Source organism: Temnothorax americanus, unplaced genomic scaffold (genome assembly GCF_048541705.1).
Source record: "Temnothorax americanus isolate GAGA-0224 unplaced genomic scaffold, ASM4854170v1 Scaffold2, whole genome shotgun sequence".
Taxonomy (NCBI): domain Eukaryota; kingdom Metazoa; phylum Arthropoda; class Insecta; order Hymenoptera; family Formicidae; genus Temnothorax; species Temnothorax americanus.
Window position 1 is genome coordinate 9,399,994 of NW_027509338.1, and position 20,139 is coordinate 9,420,132.

Here is a 20,139-nt window from a genome sequence, read left to right on the forward strand (position 1 = left end):
GAGCATTTAAATTTTCGTAATTCGAGTTTGTGTAAACTAACAATTTTTTATAACGTGCACAAATTTTTATTAGTGATACCTTCCGCGTGATTATGTTCTCCTGATACTTCTATGATACATTTATATTTTCGCAATTCGAATCTTTAGACTTGAGACTTAAAATTCTGAGAGAATTCTTAAAATTATAATTTTCACGATTTCGATTAGAGTGTCTCTTACGTTATTATCGATTTTAGAAAATTTAAATTTCCGTTGATAATTGATATCGATAATTACAAAGAAAATTTCTGTAATTACCGTTAGTTGGTAAAAATAAAGTCACTTGAGAATCTTTATTAACGATAGGTAATAAAAGCGTTACTTTGATTTTATAATCACCGACAGAAATTTTAAATCCTCAAAATTCTCGAAATAGTGTCAACAGTGTGCAATTGTCGTCGCTCTTGTCGTAACCCTCAGTTCCGGTCGTAATCGGGCATCGGGCATAACAATAACAGCAACGATACTGACATGAATTCTGCGAGCAAGGTGAGGGTAGAAACTTTTAGACAATCTTGCCATACTTTGTTTTAAATTGTCTCGCAAGTCCTTGCGCAATGTCGACGAGTCGGAGAAGAAATACCGAGATGTCGAAACATCGAATACAAAAAGTACTATTTTGTTTCTAGGTTAAACTAACGGTGAAAAGAATTTTGAATCATTATGACGAATGTTAATTAAATATATATGACCGTTATACATAATGTATTTATATATTCGTGTTTAGGTGGGTGAGATCTTTGCTGCAGCTGGAGTAGCCTTCAACAAGCTAGGTGAGCTGACGATGCAGCTGCATCCTACATCAGATTCCCTAGCGGGGTAAGTTGAGACGTACGATCATAAAATATATAGTTTGGAGGCAAACGTGCAGATAGTCTTATTAGTCTGGAAAGTAATTCTACAAGTATTTTGAAATTGTACAAAAGATTTACAGTTCCGTCATGATTATTATGGCAATATTTGTATAGGGTGACTCTCTGATAGTACATATTGCATTATATTTGTCACAAAATAGCTTTTTTTTCTGGTTTCCAATAAGTTTACGACATATACCATTGGAGCGTCATCTCGTATACAATTATATCAGGCCCCATGCTCTTTTCTTAATTTCCTATCCCCCTCGATGCGTAGTAAATGGGCTGACGAGGATATTGAGATGCTCCGTCAGTCGGTCAGAGTCTTCAGCGAAGAACTGAGCAGAATAAGCGAGCACATCAAGAGTCGGACGGTGTAAGTTTTCACAGGCTGCCAGTCCTGGCAGTCAGTCCGAATCTCACACCGAACGCGTATCGTTTTCTTTTTCAGCTCTCAGATACGAACGACCCTGAAGAAAAAGGCGTTTGAGGAGGCGGGGATGACGGTCAGGCAACAACAAATTCTACCCCAGCAGGCGCAACAGTCCACCCTGGTTCAGCAACAACAGGTTGTTAAGCAGCAATCGACGTCGGGGAACCAGAGCCTCATGGGAAAATCGGCGGAGGTCACGCTCAACATGCTGAACGCGCCGGAAACGGAAGTGGACGTTGAGGGACTCCCTGAGGAGTGTCAAGTGAAACTCGAATTCGAGGAAGGCGCCACTGAAGAAGTCACTGGTTGAACTATAGTTCATTCGTTCGTAAGTTAAGTAAAAAAGAAAAATGAACTAAAAACCTGGTGATACCATCCTCATCTTTTTTTTCGTCATCTAATTGTTCATTGAACATTCGAATTTTAACTAGTTTTAAGCATCAAACTCGTGTACACTTATAAGTTACTTTTTGCAATAAATGTATGAAAACCTAGTTCAATCCGGCGACCTCCTTCCCTTTATTCATCTTCAAATACGTACTTTATTTTATTATTTTACCGCAGCATTGATTCAGGTTGCAGTACAATTTACAACTGAGATTCAGTATTAATGGAAAGATCGGATAAAAAAAAATTAATTCTATCCATATATTAAATTAATACTTAAAAAATATAGGTACCTACCACTTAATAAATCAATCGCTGATTAAGTCAGGATTATTGCTGTGGAATTTCAAAGAGACATTAAAAAAAACACGTTCAGTATCTATATAGAATTGAGATTATTGAGAAAATTATTTTCAGAAGAGCATAATAATTAATGTGCCTCGAGAATGCCACGAAGATTAGAAAATCTGTTCCTTGTAGCTGCATTATGTTATACTTTCTGCACTCGATTGAAGAACATTAATGAAATTTTCTTTTGGAAAGAGGAAGAAAAAAAAGGTACAAAAAATTCAGCTACCAAATAACGAGCCTTAGGTAGTTTCCTCCGTTCTGGTTGGTACTTGGAGTCCGTAGGGACTTTTGTGCCGCGCGTGCGAGAGTTCAGACTCCAGGGGCGTCCAAAGCCGCGTCACGCGTCACTCTCGCATGCCGATTGTGCATTGTGTCAGTGTATCTCGCTGAATGCTGAATGACGCGTATACCGACGCACACCGCCAACTGACAGATTTAACCGATCAACAATGACGGCACTCGGCACTAGCCGCGCGATGCAGTCGGAGTAGTCGATCGGCGTCGTTCCATCGATCGCGGCCGATCGCCGATCCCTTTTGTTCGCGCGCGTGATGACGTGAAGGTGGAGCGGAAGGGAGAGAAAGAGAGAGGCGTTAACGCAAATTGATCATTGTCTGGGCTCGATTACACCTGCGGCGGGCGGAGTGGCTGTGTGCTGTCCGAGGGCAAACAAAGCGCGAATCAAGCGGAATCTTGAAACAATAACGACAGAGACGTCGCGATAACGATAACGACGACGACATGGAGGGAGGCCTGGTGGAGAACTCGGCCGGCGACAGTCTGGACCGATCCGAGGACGAGGCGGCCCTTCAAGGATGCTGCAGTCCGAAAAAGGCGCCCTACCGATTTCTAGGGCTGGCGCTCATGTGTCTGCTCGGATTCGGTACGGAGCTGACGTATTTAATTTCGCGGGACGCGATGCTGTTTGTTTACGCGTCGCGATATACGAACAGCGTCGCTCCGTTGTTTACCTACCACAGCGTTGCGCCCAGAATGGTGTCACTGTCAAAAGAACGGGTCGCGAAGAATGAGATCCGTAATCGTTGCCTCTCGCCAGACTCATTGTCACGCGCCTCATTTCCGCGACTTCTATTCACACATAGAAATGTATTTTAGTCCAAAGTCATCCGATTCTGAAACTTTTATTTGTTTCGATACTAATAACGTTTAATACTTTTCAATACCAAGTGTGATAATTTGATATTTGGCACTATGCAGGAGAACTTACTCAATATTAGAATATCTGATGAAAATCTATCCACATTTACAAAACGCATCTATCTATTCGTCTACGTTTATGAGAAATGGTTGTGACTCAATAGCCAAAATTGCATGCATATAGAGACACGATAAAGAAAGAACAATTAGTTGAGTTGGAAATTGCTTAAGTAGATTCTCTATCTTGTGTCTTCCTGTTATTAATCGCAAGGAAAAAATTTGACATTGGCTGAAAGATAAGGCATATCACGAACGCCCTCTTTGTACGAGTTTATCACAAGGTTTTTTTTTTAATATTGGCCATACGTTGTATAAACGATGTTAGAACCTATGACACAATCGAGCAGATCGAGCTACGTACGCACGATAGGGTATCTTCGTTTATCAGACTGTAAAGCTCTTAACACAAATAATATTCTGCGTTATCTAACTGTTCTGATTGAAGAAAGGAGAGTCAAGCCTTTCAGAAAAATTTGTCTCACTGCAACTCCAGCCAGGAATTTCAATGTATATGCCCTTTTATTTCAGGCTCGTATTTTTGCTTCGACAATCCGGGCGCGCTGCAGGATAATTTCAAAACTGACTTGCACATGTCAACTAGCACATTTGTCTTGCTGTATTCCATTTATTCCTGGCCGAATGTCATTCTCTGCTTCATCGGCGGATTCCTGTTGGACAGCGTCTTTGGAATTCGGCTGGGTACGGTGATATACATGGGACTCACGTTGATCGGCCAGATCATTTTTGCAAGTGGCGCTACGATCGATGCTTTTTGGCTGATGATGCTTGGTCGATTTGTCTTCGGGTATGTTTACGCCTACGGTGTTGTTCCATCGAATGCAGAATGTTTTAGAACTATCATATATGTCTTTCTGTAAAATCGTCAATCTAACCATTGTTCCTTTTCCGCAGAATCGGCGCAGAGTCGTTGGCAGTTGCGCAGAACAGTTATGCGGTCCTTTGGTTCAAAGGGAAAGAGTTAAACATGGTGTTCGGGCTGCAGTTGAGCTTCGCCCGAGTAGGATCGACCGTGAACTTCTTAGTAATGGAGCCGGTATACAACTACGTGGCTCAATATTACAAGGGCCCAAAGTGTATCGGAGTAGTTCTCTTTCTCGCAGCCATCACCTGTGTGATGTCGATGATATGCGCCTGTGTATTGGGCTTCATGGATAAACGGGCCGAGAGATTGCTCCGACGAGGCGAGGGACAAGAACCGCAGGTCGTTAGTTTAAGGGACGTCAAAGATTTCAAGCCAATCTTTTGGTTGGTCGCGCTCATTTGCATTGCTTATTACGTCGCGATATTCCCTTTCATCGCTTTGGGAAAGTAAGTGCTCGACAGCATAAAATCTTATTGCACGATACAACTTTTTCAAATCGCATCCGTCAAAGTGCATGAAATAATGATATTGCATTAAAATTCATCCTAGAAGTTAATTTTCTCATTCAACTTTTTTCATGCACAACAATTACACATAAAAATAAGAGTTTCGTTAATTTTGTTTCAGAGTATTTTTCGAGCGGAAATATGAATTTGATCCATCCGCAGCAAATACAGTAAATTCTCTCGTTTATTCGATATCGGCGATAGCTTCGCCTCTGTTAGGTTACACGGTGGATAGAACGGGTAAAAATGTATCGTGGGTGTTCATTAGTATCTGCGTGACTATCGTTGCTCATGGGTTGCTCGCTTTTACCTATTTGAACCCTTACGTGTGTATGGTTCTCATGGGACTGGCATATTCTATGCTCGCTAGTAGCTTGTGGCCTTTGATTGCACTTGTGACGCCAGAGCATCAACTTGGAACTGCTTATGGAATGTAAGTAATTTATTCATTGGCAATCTCAGAGCAAATAATACTGAAGATAATACTAAAAATTTTATAAATAAAATTAATATCTTTTTAGAGCGCAGTCTGTACAAAACTTAGGTCTCGCTGTAGTCGCAATTGTGGCTGGTATAATTGTCGACAAAGGAGGATATTTAATGCTAGAGATGTTCTTCCTCGGTTGGCTTTGGAGTGAGTATTTTCGCGAACTTGGAAACTCAAGATATGATTTCCACCGTAAGATGGAAATGCGAGAAATTTCATCGCAAATAACATATTTCATGATTTGTGCAATAGTTTCACTGATAACCGCCGGTGCAATCTGGGTGTCGGACATGGCAACAAGTGGCGGTTATCTCAACATGACGCCAGGACAAAGAGAACGATACGAGGCAGTTCAATGCACGCCTGAAAATTTGGAGCGAGAAAAATTATTATCGTCGGAATGCACATCGGATTTCTCGGCGGATAGCCTTATGCAGCCACAATCTGACATCAGTATACGAAATCGTTACTTGTCTCGCATTGGTGCGATGGTAAGTCGTTTCTATCGAAGTTACACATTTTTATTTTTTCTGTAACATTAGGCGATAAACGGATGAGTAAAAACCAGAATGTAAGTGATAAAAAATCCAAAAGTGTAATTCTAACTCTTTAATAACGCGCGTTTTTAAATTCTAGGTACCACCACATGCGATTACGCCAATTCATCGACCTTTACGATGATAATTTAGTTCCAAATTCATGATACGAATAGGTGTGTAAAAATACTTAAAAAGTCTCGTCGAAATGTTGGCTCATTATGTCTTCCTATTACACACAGCTTGATCTGTGATAATTTCGTAACGCAGTTAATGTTCGATTAGAGATTACGTTTTAACAAGCGTATTGTAGCTGTTTCTTTGATAGTCTCGATCGATGCCGATTACACGTTACACGTGATATATACGAAACTTTTGACAATTCATGACGATGGCACAATTATAGATCTTTTATCAATGGTGGAATCATTCTCTCTACCTCTAATTTAAAAAATAAGCGTTGCGAAGTTACTTGTTCATAAGATATTTGACGTGTAATATATATATATACATATATATATATGTATATATTGATGTAATATTATAATAAATGTTCGATCTTTGATCATTGTCCTTTTTCGTCAAAATCATTTCGGTGAAATAATGAATTGTATTAAAAGAGCCATCCGTTACTTTTTATTTTGTACGTTGCAATTAATATATGCGACATTGTTCAAGTTCTCTGGCGATAAGACTCTCTCTCTCGTGACCAGTTAATTTCGACAACGTCGGGATATGAATACATTACCGTTGCACGACACGCGATACGATAAAAAACCGGTGTGCAACGCCGACGTTGGCATTAAATCATTAAAGGTATCATTAGTCAAAGAGGCAAATAATTCGTGTGCGCGCAGAGATCTGCATTTCTTATAACTTTTATACTCCTATTTTTCATGATAAAAAATATTTGAAATATTACCAAACGCGTTGGGTCAATCGCCAGTGCATTGATCACAATGAAAAAAATATAAACAGAATTATTGATTAAGTATATTTACATTCTTTGGAATTTCAAAAAAAAATGTGAATTTATAACTGAATGAGAAATTTGTAGGCACGTTTTTTGTTTGATTTCAAATATATAAGCTTCATATGATTTTGATTAAATAATACTCGTACAAATTTGGTCAACAAAGATGAAGATAATCGCAAAATTTTATAAATTAAAAAATCCGAGATTCTCTGAAAATTAGGAATTTGTAATTTTACGAATCACATACCTATTTTCCGATTTAATTATTTTTTGCAAAAAAATATTGCGTAAAATATATGTATTTTTATATCGAATCAATTAAAAGTTTATCGTTTTTTACACTAACATATTGTAATATTTACTACTACTCCGTTAATATCAGTTATATGGAATATTAGCTTTCATACATAGGGATCCGTGGCACCTTCTCGCTTCTCCGGAAATACGTAACGCCAAGTGTTCTTTGTCCGCGTCGCACGCACCCATGTCCACGTCCGGTACGCAAAGAACTTCCAAAAACTCGGTATTTCGCGTAATAACCGGTGCACCGACCACCGACTCCGGAACGGGCGGCGCACGCCGCACGCCGCACGCCGCACACACGCCGGTCGCCGAGAGGGCGTGCGGAGTGCGGACCAGCTAGCACGTAGCACGGAACGTAACAGCTGTATGCAGCTGTAGCGCTGTAGCGCGCACCACGTGCTCGGCCGTGCTGAGTGTGCTGTGCCCGCAAGTGGCACGTACGCGTATACGCGCACGTACGTATCGGCACGCTCCGTGCGGTCCGCGACGAGATGAGGGTCCACGACGACGCGGATCCCAAGATTCCCAAGTACAACGCGATGGGGAAGTCGTCCAAGTTGTCCATGAAGCGGCCCAGCACCGTCGTGTTCCGCGAAAATTCCGCCAAGGTGCAGAAAACGAGCGAGGACAGCAGAGTCGAGAACGCGACGAACAGCGATCGAACGAACATCGGCTGGCGGAGAAAATCATTGCCCGTTTATATCCTCCGTAAACGGTAAGTTTCTTGAGTGATTGAGCGATGTATAATCTTTTACGCGATTATGCGCGACTAATGGGGAAAAAGGGGGGTGACGTCCGCGACGTTCGGCGTCGTGCACGCGGTGCACGGTACATATACAGGATGTTTCAAAATGCAGACTCGCTGCTGATTGCAAATTAGCTAACGGGGATAATTTTCGTCACAACCGCACTTACTCGCGGTCGTTAAGGTAGAAAATACTGATGATTATTTTGTTTATTTAAATTACATATTTTTAGATTATTTTTTTCTATTTTATAACAATATCGTTTAATAATCAAACTGTATACGTGTTAAGTAATTATGTATGTATATAAAAAATATATTTTTTTTATTTTTATTAGAAGAAGCTATAATACCTACATTGTACTCCCATACTGACGTACTCACATATACATATGTATATACATTACATATATATAAGTGATACATAGTAAAAATTTTGAACTTAATTTTTAATAAATATAAAATTTATTAAATATGTTGTTATGCAAGAGTAAAATAGATATATTATTTATCTATTTTACATATATTATATCAAAACAATATTATATACATATATTACATTACACGAACATAAATAGATATTATGCTTTATATATTGTATTACACAAATATTATATTATACAAGTAGAACAAATAATATAATTTATTATTGTATATAATAGCTAAATAAAATTCATAATAATTGCCTAGCGTATATATGCATATTGTAGAAAATGTAGAATAAACATTTTGGTCCTAAAAGATCATCGTTAAAAATAATGGGTATTTCATCAAGTCGCGGCAATTACTTATTTAATATTACCTATTCTTTATATATATATATATATATATATATATATATATATATATACATATTCTTTATTTATATTGTACTCTTTATATATTATATATATTCTTTATAGTGTGTATATATAAACTTTTTGCTCGTGAATTTTCAGGCTGTTAGACGAGATACGCCGACACAGTACTCTAATCGTAATAGGCGAGACCGGCAGCGGTAAAACCACGCAGATCCCACAACTGTTGCTCCACGCCGGAATCGCCGGGTCGTCCGGCTGCATCGGCATCACGCAACCGCGTAAGATAGCGGCGGTCAGCGTAGCGCGCCGGGTCGCCCAGGAACAAGGGGCGAAACCAGGAAAATTGGTGGGCTACTGCGTCCGTTTCGAGGATTGCACTTCGTCGCAGACAAGGATCAAATATCTGACGGATGGCATGATGGTGCGAGAAGCGATGACCGACGAGATCCTGTCGGATTACTCGGTATACTATCGTCATATTATTATTACAATTGTTGTATTAAACGACGCAGTCATTGGAGGAGCAGAATTATGTTTGAAATTAATAATAAAAAATGAAATTAATTTTAAATGATAAACTTGCATCGTAACGAAAGATATTATTACAATATTATTTATTAATTTTTTATGCAAAATATGTTCTGGAATCAGTCTATTTTAAATTAAATTAAGTTCTTGTAAATTAGATGCTTCAACATTTTAACAAAAAGTAAAAGGCTTTTCCGTTAAATTATTATTATATTTAAAACCGGCAGTAATCTTCCTGAAAGCTAAAGAATCTCTCTAAACATTCCCCTTTGCTATACTTATCTGACTGCCTACCCGATTATTGCATGAGTTTTATTAACTTTACAACAGGTGGTGATACTCGACGAAGCTCACGAGCGATCCGTGCAGACCGACATTCTGTTCGGGGTGACGAGACGAGCGCAGAATTTGCGAAAGTTGAAGAATCTGCCGCCCTTGAAACTTTTGATTATGTCAGCCACGATGGACCCCACTAAATTCAAGGAGTATTTCCAGGCACCAGCACTGTACTTGGAGGGCCGTCAGCATCCCTTGAGGATTTTTCACGCGGTGTCCTCGCAACAGGATTATGCGTTCGCCGCACTAGCTACGGCGTTTCAAATTCACCGCGAGACTCCCCCAAAGTAAGAACAGCACGAAATTCTAAAACGGAATATAAACTGCGTGTTCCACGACGTATATATAGGAATAAATTATGTTCCAGTATGTTAAAGAATTTATTGTTTTTGAAATGGATTGCAATTTCATCACATATTCCTTCAAAGACCTCAAATCAATATCTTATAAACCGAGATACACATGAGACGAAGGTCGTCAAACCCGAAACCTATCGACCCATGAATCGGTCGTTCTGTCATAGTCATACGTTTCAATTATGTTCTAGTAATCGTTTAATTTTTTATTTTCTAGTGAGGATATTCTCATCTTTTTGACCGGCCAAGAAGAAATAGAGGCGGCTGCAGTGGCCGCCCGAAATATAGCTAAACAACTAGATGAAGAAGAATATCCGCCTCTGAAAGTCTTTCCCTTATACGCGACACTGCCCACTCACCAACAGTTAGAGGCCTTCAAACCTTCGGCACCGGGAATGCGGAAATTAATACTATCGACAAACGTCGCCGAGACGTCCGTCACGATTGGCGGTGCGTATACACCTTTACTCTATCTCTTTTCCGTTACTTAATTTTCTAAATAAAAAATAGAAAGGGCTAAATAAATATTTTTATTAGCGCTAAGGTTTTTTTTACATCAGATAATTATAAAGGTAAGACAACATGTAAAGGAAGTTTATTTTTAAAATCTTTTTATGGAGTTTTTTTCCATCAACGCGATAATAAATGATATTATTAATTATGTTATTTTCAACGTTGCGCTTATTTCAGCATTAATTACATAGCGCTCGCTGTTTTCGAATTCACAATCGTTTAAAATCTGATCTGGAAATTAATAACGACGTTAAACATAGGAATTCGTCACGTGATCGATACCGGTGTCGTCAAAGCAAGGACACATCATCCAACGACGGGGTTGGACGTATTAAGGGTCGAGAAAGTCTCACAGGCACAGGCTTGGCAAAGGGCGGGTAGGGCCGCTCGCGAAGCACCGGGCAAATGTTATAGAGTTTACACACGAGAGGAATTCGAGAAGATGAAGGACATGCCGATACCAGAAATTCAAAGGTGCTCTCTCGCGGGAGTCGCTCTGCAACTACTCGCTATCGGCGTTGACATCACCACCTTCGACTTCATGGACAAACCACCCAAAGAGGGTGTAGACGTGGCTGTGAGCTGTTTAGAAAAGCTGGGCGCAGTTAAAGGTAACGAACGCTAATCTGTTTATTTACAAATGAAAACTTTTTCTTCAATATGTTCGTTTAAAAAAAATTAGAATTCCACTTAGATATAACAGTGCTCGTTAAATTATGCTTATTTTTCTTATTAATTTTTGTTTATGCAATTTTTAAAATAAAAGTTTCCCTTATTTAGTACTTAAACAGATAGTGATGGATTTTTTCATATTGAGATTCAGACGCGATGAAAGAAAATAATTACGGCTGTTTACTGTCTTTATTTCATAATATCACGCGCGAGTAACGGGAGAATTTCAAGACAATAAATTCTTATTTGATCCCTCTTAAAAGGATCTCCACCGCAGCTGACTACGCTCGGCCGAACGATGTCACTATTCCCGTTAGACCCTCGATTTACCAAAGTGATCCTCGCGTCGGTGGAACACAGGTGTCTGGAGGAAGCACTGACGGTTATCGCTTTATTATCGGGCGAATCGATTTTCATGGACCCACCCACGAAGAGAGAACAGGCTTACAATGCACGCTCACGGTACGGCTCTTGCTTGCAATCTATTTATCGTCTCAAAGTACACACTGAGTATAAGGATGAGTAGAAAGAGATCAAGATAATTTTATCTTCGTACAGATTTCTCTACGAACATTTTTATTACGGAGAGCACTGTATCCACGATAGAGTGCATTTTTCATCACGGTTCGCGACTGGCTAAGTAAGTTATTATTAGCTACCTGGGTAACTCTCATCGGGGTGGTTTCAGATTTGCTTCGCCTGAGGGGGATCACGTAACGTTATTGAATGTGTTCCGGGCATACCAAAACGTTACGCAGAAGAAGGCGTGGTGCCACGATAACTTCTTGCACCACCGAAATCTGGAGTATGGGTCGGAAGTGAGGCAACAGCTTGCGGCGTTGGCGGAACGTGCGAATTTGGAGAGGGCGAGCTGCGGAACGAATACGAAGCAACTCAGAAAAGCTTTCCTCGAGGGATTATACGAGAACCTCGCCGAGCTGCAGAGGGACCAGACGTATGTCACGGTAAGTAAATGTACTCTCTCGCTATATTATTATATTCTTCTTACTGTCAATTTCCTAGTATTAAATAAAATATTCTTTTTTTTGCCAGCTAACTTTATTATGAAACAGTACGTAAAAATGTAATTAAAAAATCTTTCAAACATTGATCTACATAAATTGTGGAATTTTCGTTGATTAAGACTAAACTATTATTTTTAACGAAATACAATATGTTAGTTTTATAAACAAGTATTTTTAATCACACTTGATGTCTTGAAACTTTTATACTTTAATTATTTCTCTTTATGCCATTTTTTAGCGAACTTTAATCAGCAGATTAAAACGATTGATTATTTTTTTCTCTTTCATTTTGTTTACAATATTTATTTATTTATCTTGTGTTGTTTGTGAATAATAAGGATTTGAGAGGCACAGTCATGGAGAGATATGCGCGGAATGCATCACAAATAATTTCACATCATTCTTATCTTGATATTCCCTTTTGTTGTCTGTATCTCTGCCTTGCTTGAGTTTCCTATATCAGCAAACAAGCGAAGAGAATCTCAAGTAATCGTATTACACGTACGGCATAGGTATACTCGAAACAGCCGGTAACCATACACCCTTCCTCGACGTTGCACGGTACGAAGCCGCCGTTACTGCTATTCACGGAGGTCGTAGCCACCGGAAGATGTTACCTTCGCGGTCTGTCTACCATCGATCCGGCGTGGTTGACGCAGAAGAACATCGGCCCTGGGAAACGCGACTGACGCAATTTTTTATCCTACGACGTATTTATACAGAGCTTATTTTTGTTGACGTGAGGTGGAACAATTGAGGGGCCGCTGAGTAACGGAGAAGACGCAATGATTTTTTTTTTCGAATAATGAAATCGATAAGTAATAGAGAAACGGTATAATTGTAAAAAAGACCTAATGTGTCGTGTCCTTTACCCGTACACTTATTCAGCGGTATCAATTGCGCCACTTGGCCCTCTTTCATATGGGTACAATTTTGTTGTAGATATATGATCAAGAGGAACCATTTTTTCTACTACTTGTACACTTTAAGCTGTTATTAAATTTAGTTAATATAAATTTTAATCATCGAGTACATTGCGTTTTGCATATTGGATCGCGACTCCCTCTACATGCGCCTTCACGCATATCCTCACTCAAATATATATACCAGCTCCATTTTTCCAATTCAATGCAGGACAAATACTCCTTGAGTAACAATATTCAATATTCCTTACAATTTATATTAGACATTTGATTAATCCGTACTCAATGTTTACCCTTACTTCACCCTTGCTTCTTCATCCTTTTTACTTTTTAACTTTTTATTTGTATACAACAGTTTGTTCTCGCAAAGCAGGAGCTAGCCGAACGAGTTTAGTTAAACATTTATCGGCGACTTGGCTGGCAAGTTTGGTCAATTTTACGGTCTACGGGGTCGCCACGGAAGAAATCCGCGGCGGAGTATCTTCATCTGGAGATTTCAGGGGACCTAACCAGAGCCCGCGCGGTTAATGCTCGTTGATAGTAAGTACCACGAAACGATTTAACCACGAAATGAAGTTTCGCGCGGCAAAATAGCAAGTAAATTTGGCCGCGGATGTTACGAGGGCATGTTACGCTCATAGCTGCGCACTCTCTCTTACCCGGCACTTAACGCGCTCTGTTCTGCATATCGGATAATTATGGCCTGAGCGTGAGAGAGTATTGAATTTGCTCGGGCTAATCGCCTCGAGCGAGTCGAGGACGAAGAAAGTGCGGCTCGACGTCTCGCAGCCACGGATTTTCCGTCAAACTAAAATTTTAATGCTCATACATTCCACAACTTCCAACTACGTCGTTATTTTATTGCGTATCCCGGCAATGTTAGCAGAATGAGTCTTACTTATTACAAATGTTAAATTGTTTTTGCGTTATGAAATGTAAATGCATGAAAATCATTCTAATGTTTTCGTAAATACCAGGCACAAATTAAATATTACAATTTGACAAGTTTCCTGAAGATAGGTACGTGGGCTTTATTGTTATATTTTGTTTTAATTGTAACACACACGAGTAAAGCAATCAATTGCCGTTTAATATTATATATCCATTATTCGTGTGGAAAGTGTTACGTGCGCACACATGTGGGAAACAAGAAATTTCCAAAATAGTCGTTTTACAGTTGTACAATTTAACATATTAAATATCCATCATTTGTACGGGAAGTAACGCGCGCCTGAGAAGTTTCTAAAACGTTGCGGGACCCTGATTATCTCTTTTCAGATAATAGTCATTTTCATCTGACGTATGTGACCCGTGTCCAAGTCCTCCGAATGTATTATTTATAGTTCTGTATACAGCCACTCGGAGCTATCCTCAGGTTGATCGATTTAGCGGCGGCTGGATATGTTACTGTATCCCCGATACAGAGGAGATCCGATATAGGATTAAATCGTCACGGAGTTAGTTATATGACGTGGAGAATATTCGCTTGTCGAGGTAGGATCGAATTGTATCTCTTTTCTCGGTCTCTCATCCTTCCCGCTTGCAACGACGCGTAAATAGCTGTTTCTCTCTCTCTCTCTCTCTCTCTCTCTCTCTCTCTCTCTCTCTCTCTCTCTTCTCTTCTCTTCTCTTTTCTCTCTTCTCTCTCTCCCTTTTTTCCTTACTTTCACGGGAAAATCGTAGGTATTCGGCGATGTCGCCCAAGATGATGATGATGATACTAACGGACTTCTCGTCGACTCGAGATTTCACAGCCCTTATCGCGCTTTCCAACGTCCCAGAACCCCTACTGCGTAATGGTGATCTTCAATATCCCATGCTCTTCAACGGTCTCCTTTCCGCAGGCGGGGGAAACGAGCTAAAATTTATTCGATTACAGGAGAGGAGGAGTCCGTGTTTCGACACTGGTATGCTCATAATTCGGACTTGGGTAACACGAATGCGGCGGTGGTACGTAGGTACGCCCCCCCGGGGTACAAATAAAGTGAGGGCTTTAATCTGGAATGCTTGAGAGTTTGGAGAACACTTTGCGAGCGTTTCATCCGTCCGTAACCCACGTATATATTTAATTTCGTTTCTGAAAACGCCATTATGGATTTCTCAATATGAAAGTAATTATCCATAATTTCTGCTGGCGTTACAAGGATGATCCGCTGCGCGAAGATTTGAAAGTTCACGAGGGCGGAGGTAACTGTATCGAGTAGTCGCTATGAGACGAATATAATCCTCGAATTAAATTCACGTTTACGCGGACAAGCGTAATTAGTAGTAATTACAAGCTTCTTGACATCGAACACATTACGTAATTTCGATATTCTCGCGCGATTAATATAAAAGGCGTTATGAATTTTTTTTTCTTGCAAGTCAAGCTGCGTCAGAAACCCCCTGGGACGCGAAAGAGAAGAGAATCTTTTATTTCTGTTATCCCGGCCCCTATGAGCAGGGATCCCTATATCCACTTGTGCCGAGGGTGGCCACTGCAGGTTCGCGGACGGCTCGGCGTGATTAAGAATTAAATATTAATGAGCGCGCCGACTCGGCGGCCGTATCGCGCTTTCTTCGGGGATTCACTCCCGTTGATAGGGCACTCTCGTTATGAATAGAGCGACGTAGAATCGCGCGAGATACTGGATAAGCACGCTGAAAGCGCACGGACGAAAATAGGCTTCCGTCGACGGCTTCGAAAGCGTCGAGTTTTCTCTCTTTCCCCTCTCTTTTGCCTGATGTTCTTGTAATACAGAGCAGTCTCCTTCTTAACGTAAAGACGATCCTTTGTGAGGATGCTTAAGAGACCTCTTAATAATGAATTTCTCTATGAATGATCTGACCCGTCGCGTGTCACAAAGCGCGACGTGCGACGAGTCGGATAGTCCAGCTCATCCGCGGAAACACACCCCAGTCACGGTTTTTTTCCCTTTCATTTATTAATCAAGCATCCGTCCGTCAACCGATCCCCGTACATCCGCCGGCGCGTTAACGCGAAAGAATGAAAAAACGCGCGCGCGCGATTCTCGCGTATTTCGGTCACCTACATAATTAACCGGCCCCATTTTGTCGCGCCTTTTATATCCGTATCCACGCTTTTCACACAGTTTTCTTTACGACCGCCCACGCAGTTACCTCGTGATTGATCTACCCCCGTTCCTGTTTACAGTACTTTAACCTTTCCGCAAGCGCGACTCTGTCTATTGCGAAAACACTATCGCAAGAGATCTGAATAATTTAAGAGTTTACGTTTCTCTATATCTATTAATAGCTTTGTTTACTTTCAAAGCTCCATTGAAAAATTGCGATACCACATTCGCCTTGATTAACGCTGCAAACAAGAAAGAAATATATTCGTATAATAATAATAATAATAATAATAAATCCAGATTTCTAGTTTTCGTTTTTCGTTACTGTCGTGACGGACATATTTGATGTAGCTTTTTGTTCCTGGAAGCCTCATTCGCGGCACTTTGACCTCGTTGTCGATCACATCGCTGTTATAACATAACTGACATATTATTCGTTGTATTAGCCGCGGCACGATCACGAAGAGAAGAGAGGACTTTGAGCGGAGAAAGACAACGATAGCAACAGGTGGCATCAAAAATTCATTCGTGATGGGCCTCCGTCAACAGGGGACATCTGTTTCTGGGGATCACTCGACCTTCTTAATTACGATTCCGGAAAGTAATTAGCGTCCGCGATGTCACAGGTGTGTCATTAGGATAATGCAGGATGTATCGCAGAATCCGCACGCGAGATAAATAATGTATCATTGTAGATTAAAGAGCGCCCGTGTAAAAATGTTTCGAGGTATTCCCGGATTAGCCCTGAAACTAATCGAGAGCTCCTCTTTAATAATGGCAATAAACAGTTTTTATCCAAAGTATAAAATTTCCAATAATTTAATTTGCGTTTCTCGAATTTTTATTTATCCTCGCACACACGTAGTATATCTTTTATATCAATAAAGGATATACAAATTTATACGTGTGTGCGAGGATGAACAAAAATTCGAGATACGCAAATTAAATTATTGGAAATTTTATACTTTGGATAAAAACTGTTTATTGCCATGCTAACGTTTTAACCCACGCAAAAAATGTAAATATGAAAAATTTTATTGCGGTACAAAACTTTATATTAACTCAATATACGAATAATAAAAATTTCATAGGCGATGAGCCAAAATATTTCAATAAGCAAATCGTCAGACAAAACAGTCCTACTTCGCAGAGATAAACATTTTTCACATCAACATTACACTACAACATCGTGGATTTTTCTCTTTATAGAATCATCAAAAGATCTCTTTATTGTTTACAATGAGTCGAGTACTCGAAGATTTGAAAAGGAGTAGCTTGAAATTTTTCGAGTTTTTTATCTAATTTTACACAGCATCTAATATATAAAATCTGTCAAAGAGTGTTCTGCTTCCGCTTCTATCCATTTAATAAATTTCTTCCATATGTATTCCTTTGTGCAGAGAAGAACCGTATTTGCTTGCACGGCATCCATGATCAGTTGGACCACTTCGATGAACAGTGCCAAAGTCCTGAAAGCAGCGATAATAAACGTACGCATAGTAGGTTTCTCGGCAAGAGATAATTCATTTGGATTTCGAGAAGTTCGCAAGGCGATTAGGTTTGAGTGTTGAGCCGACTGGTTTGTCGAGCCCTCGTAATCTCCGATAAATCGTCTATCGTTAGATAACGAAGGTACGCTCCTCGCGGTTCGAACGAGGTCGTCGTCCTGTCTCGATTTCCGCGAGATTGTCGGATCGGAAGGAAAGCTATGATTTTCGTGAAGCGCTTGTCGGCGCGATCGTCTGAATTCCGACAAAAAGGACGGATGTATTGCCGTCGAAACGTCCCTTCCGTCCCTCGAGCTCTCCTCTTCCCTCGGTCGCTGAGAGTCTCGCTTCTTCGTGTCGCTTCCGCTGACCGTTTTGAATTGCATGAACGCGTTCCTTTTAACAGCCTTTCCTCCACTTCCTGGAGATTCGAGAAACGATCGCTCGGCAATGGCTCTTCCGTCGTTAGGCGATAAAAGCGAATCGCGAGATAATTCCTCGGGCTTCCGACGGGGCGTTTTCGAATTTATCGTCGGATTGCGCGATGAATTTCCCTCGAAATCCATCAACTTTACGACACTCATACGAGGATGCTCGGCGCTCGCGTTTACTCGGCGGAACTGCGAGCGCGACGGCGTCGAGGAACTTCCGTCGTTGTTCAAAGGGTCTCGGGGTCCTGCGGGATCGTCTTCGATTTCGTCCTGATTTTCCCGCGGCGCCCAGGGATCAGATAGCATATCATCTACTTTCAAATTTCTTTTTTGCGACGACGAGGACGATCGAAAGGGAAAACGTTGGATAACTCCACGGATAACTTTGAGTGAAAATGAACGCGACGCGAGAGCGTCCTCAGCGATGGAGTCACGATGGCTCGTCAACGGACGTAAAACTTTACGACGCGAATCCTCCTCCCCAAGATCCGTCGATCCGGAATCGACTTTGTTATCGTACCTGGAATTAGGCGTCGGATTAACGGCGTGCGAACCGGTCCCGCGGGATGAAGACTCGTGACCGTTCTCTCCTAGAACCTCCCGCCAAAGTTCCGCCATCACGATCGAGAGGGTTCGCTGTCTAAAAATTTTGCACGTGTGTCATTTTGCGGCTAAAAGGATCGAACTAACGTGGTAAGATCACATTTTCGGCTTAACGTCTGGGGGGCGAAAGATGAAATTTATACGACGGAGCGCATATAGCGGCGAAAAATATTAAACGTAAGTTTTCCTTGCGCTCACGCTACCAGAATTATTTAGAGAAACGTATGATTTGTGGATTGCGTGCGGGAAGGGAGCTTGCAAAAAACTTTTAAAATAAATCTTTATCGCGATGAGCTACATAATACTGAAAAATATTAACAAGAATTTTATTTACGAAAGAGATATTTTTACCTTTTCTTCGCGTAATCCACCGTCGACGCAATTCTTTCCTTTTCATCAATTTCATTATTCCGTTCCGTATAATTACTCGATACAGCTCGTGAAACTCGCCCGATTTTATTCATCGTCCATCTCTTTCGCCTTTGAATTATCTTCGATCGCGAAGCGACTCGTTTCACTCGATGTTCGTCAGGATCGTTTATGGACTTGGAAGTAGTAGATTGCAACCGTTGCTCTCGTGGATGTTGTCCTTCCTGCGTCTCTCCGAACGGCGTCACCGCATTTTCGACCGTTACGTTTTGCGGAAATGCACCTTCCTGGCTTTTCGTCGTCCCGACGATCGTGTCGGAATAATTCCACGTCGCGGCGGGCGACGGCACGGATACATTCGTCTGCAATTCGCTGTTCGGTTGGAGATTCTTGTACAAATACTCCGCCCAACAGTAACCGAGAGCCACCTCCGCGTCGTATGTCTTGTACATTTTCCACCAATATCGAAGAGTTTGTCGCCACGACTGATCGAAACCCGTCCTCTGTCCGCCCTCCGCTGATCCTGATATCAACGAGAGCAGCAGAGCGGAAAGTATCGGAATCGTGGGCGACATCGATTCGCGTCACCGTGTTCCTGGAGAGGACAGAAATGGATACGAACGATCATCTTTTCGGACGTGCGCATAAATCGGTTGAATCCTGTCAGAGCGGAAAGATCGGCACGCCTCATATCTCCGAGGCAGCCTGGAGAGTTGGCGATTTATTTGGAAAAATCGTTCCCGTCTCTCTTTTACGCGGGGGGAAAAGTAAAAATTGAAATATTCGGGCTGACAGGAAGGCGGGAATTAACGTTCCGCGATTCGTAAAGTTTAAATTAGCTTTGAACCCGACGTCGCACAAATTCATGTTAAATTGCTAAAAAAAAAAAATTCGGTCTTTTACATTCGTTTAAACATTTATGAAAATTTTGCAAAAATATGATTATTACTTACATAAAGTTGAAAGCTCTGTGAATAAATGAAAGCGGGAACGCGGAATCGGTCTTTTGCAGGATTAAAAGGAATGTAAAAGTATCTGGTGCGTGTCTCGTATTAAACTGTCATCGCACTGATGCTCACTGGTATCTCGAACTGAGGACGCGTTTCCCTGCCACGGCACCATGAAGCGATATTCAAAGTTATCGGCGATAACGAGCGAGGGCGATCGGGGAAAAAAAATACGCTCGGATATATGATCGCGCCGGTTGTATAACGAGTAAACGCGCGCGCGCGAATTTATGAAACAAAATAAAAAAAAGAAGGAAATAATTGCTGTAATCGGATTCGTTGAATCGCGCTCGTGAA

The 20,139-nt window shown here is 41.0% G+C and overlaps 4 protein-coding genes and 1 long non-coding RNA gene across 9 annotated transcripts in view; 3 read left to right on the forward strand and 2 right to left on the reverse strand.

Annotated features, from left to right (window-relative positions):
• LOC143897121 (uncharacterized) overlaps positions 1–20,139 on the reverse strand; it is a 109,155-nt gene that overhangs the window by 50,712 nt on the left and 38,304 nt on the right. The gene's annotated exons all lie outside the window — the stretch shown is intronic.
• LOC143897119 (BPTF-associated chromatin complex component 1) lies at positions 391–1,820 on the forward strand. Of its 5 annotated transcripts, none has more exons than XM_077405456.1 (4): positions 392–528; positions 767–858; positions 1,171–1,269; positions 1,345–1,820. In XM_077405456.1, exons 1-4 carry the CDS (start codon positions 511–513, stop codon positions 1,634–1,636), a joined length of 501 nt encoding a protein of 166 aa, XP_077261582.1. In that variant the 5' UTR covers positions 392–510; the 3' UTR covers positions 1,637–1,820. The 5 variants fall into 5 exon arrangements, with proteins under 5 accessions (XP_077261586.1, XP_077261582.1, XP_077261581.1 ...); XM_077405455.1 differs by having other exon boundaries at positions 510–650; XM_077405459.1 differs by lacking the exon at positions 392–528 and adding an exon at positions 542–680.
• On the forward strand, positions 2,806–6,257 carry LOC143897112 (lysosomal dipeptide transporter MFSD1). The gene is made up of 7 exons (XM_077405447.1): positions 2,806–2,947; positions 3,811–4,087; positions 4,195–4,611; positions 4,793–5,104; positions 5,193–5,305; positions 5,411–5,649; positions 5,795–6,257. Exons 1-7 carry the CDS (start codon positions 2,806–2,808, stop codon positions 5,837–5,839), a joined length of 1,545 nt encoding a protein of 514 aa, XP_077261573.1. The 3' UTR covers positions 5,840–6,257.
• On the forward strand, positions 7,343–12,980 carry Ath (ATP-dependent RNA helicase DHX33). The gene is made up of 8 exons (XM_077405442.1): positions 7,343–7,688; positions 8,657–8,981; positions 9,377–9,669; positions 9,956–10,188; positions 10,512–10,862; positions 11,187–11,385; positions 11,612–11,888; positions 12,461–12,980. Exons 1-8 carry the CDS (start codon positions 7,465–7,467, stop codon positions 12,635–12,637), a joined length of 2,079 nt encoding a protein of 692 aa, XP_077261568.1. The 5' UTR covers positions 7,343–7,464; the 3' UTR covers positions 12,638–12,980.
• LOC143897163 (uncharacterized) lies at positions 17,013–20,135 on the reverse strand. Its single transcript, XM_077405550.1, has 2 exons — positions 18,818–20,135; positions 17,013–18,503 (listed from the first exon to the last, which is right to left on the reverse strand). The coding sequence occupies exons 1-2, from the start codon at positions 19,408–19,410 to the stop codon at positions 17,261–17,263; spliced, it is 1,836 nt and encodes a 611-aa protein (XP_077261676.1). The 5' UTR covers positions 19,411–20,135; the 3' UTR covers positions 17,013–17,260.

Bases quoted from the DNA above. Each gene is read 5' to 3' on its own strand.
- LOC143897112 (XM_077405447.1), top strand. From the start codon at position 2,806: ATGGAGGGAGGCCTGGTGGAGAACTCGGCCGGCGACAGTCTGGACCGA. The intron at 4,612-4,792 runs GTAAGTGCTCGA...ATTTTGTTTCAG, and splicing joins CCTTTCATCGCTTTGGGAAA to AGTATTTTTCGAGCGGAAAT. The intron at 5,105-5,192 runs GTAAGTAATTTA...ATATCTTTTTAG, and splicing joins CTTGGAACTGCTTATGGAAT to AGCGCAGTCTGTACAAAACT.
- LOC143897163 (XM_077405550.1), bottom strand. From the start codon at position 19,410: ATGTCGCCCACGATTCCGATACTTTCCGCTCTGCTGCTCTCGTTGATA. The intron at 18,504-18,817 runs GTAAAAATATCT...CAAAATTTTTAG, and splicing joins GTGGATTACGCGAAGAAAAG to ACAGCGAACCCTCTCGATCG.
- LOC143897119 (XM_077405455.1), top strand. From the start codon at position 597: ATGTCGACGAGTCGGAGAAGAAATACCGAGATGTCGAAACATCGAATA. The intron at 651-766 runs GTACTATTTTGT...ATTCGTGTTTAG, and splicing joins CGAAACATCGAATACAAAAA to GTGGGTGAGATCTTTGCTGC. The intron at 1,270-1,344 runs GTAAGTTTTCAC...TTTCTTTTTCAG, and splicing joins CACATCAAGAGTCGGACGGT to CTCTCAGATACGAACGACCC.
- Ath (XM_077405442.1), top strand. From the start codon at position 7,465: ATGAGGGTCCACGACGACGCGGATCCCAAGATTCCCAAGTACAACGCG. The intron at 10,189-10,511 runs GTGCGTATACAC...CGTTAAACATAG, and splicing joins GACGTCCGTCACGATTGGCG to GAATTCGTCACGTGATCGAT. The intron at 11,889-12,460 runs GTAAGTAAATGT...CGTACGGCATAG, and splicing joins GGGACCAGACGTATGTCACG to GTATACTCGAAACAGCCGGT.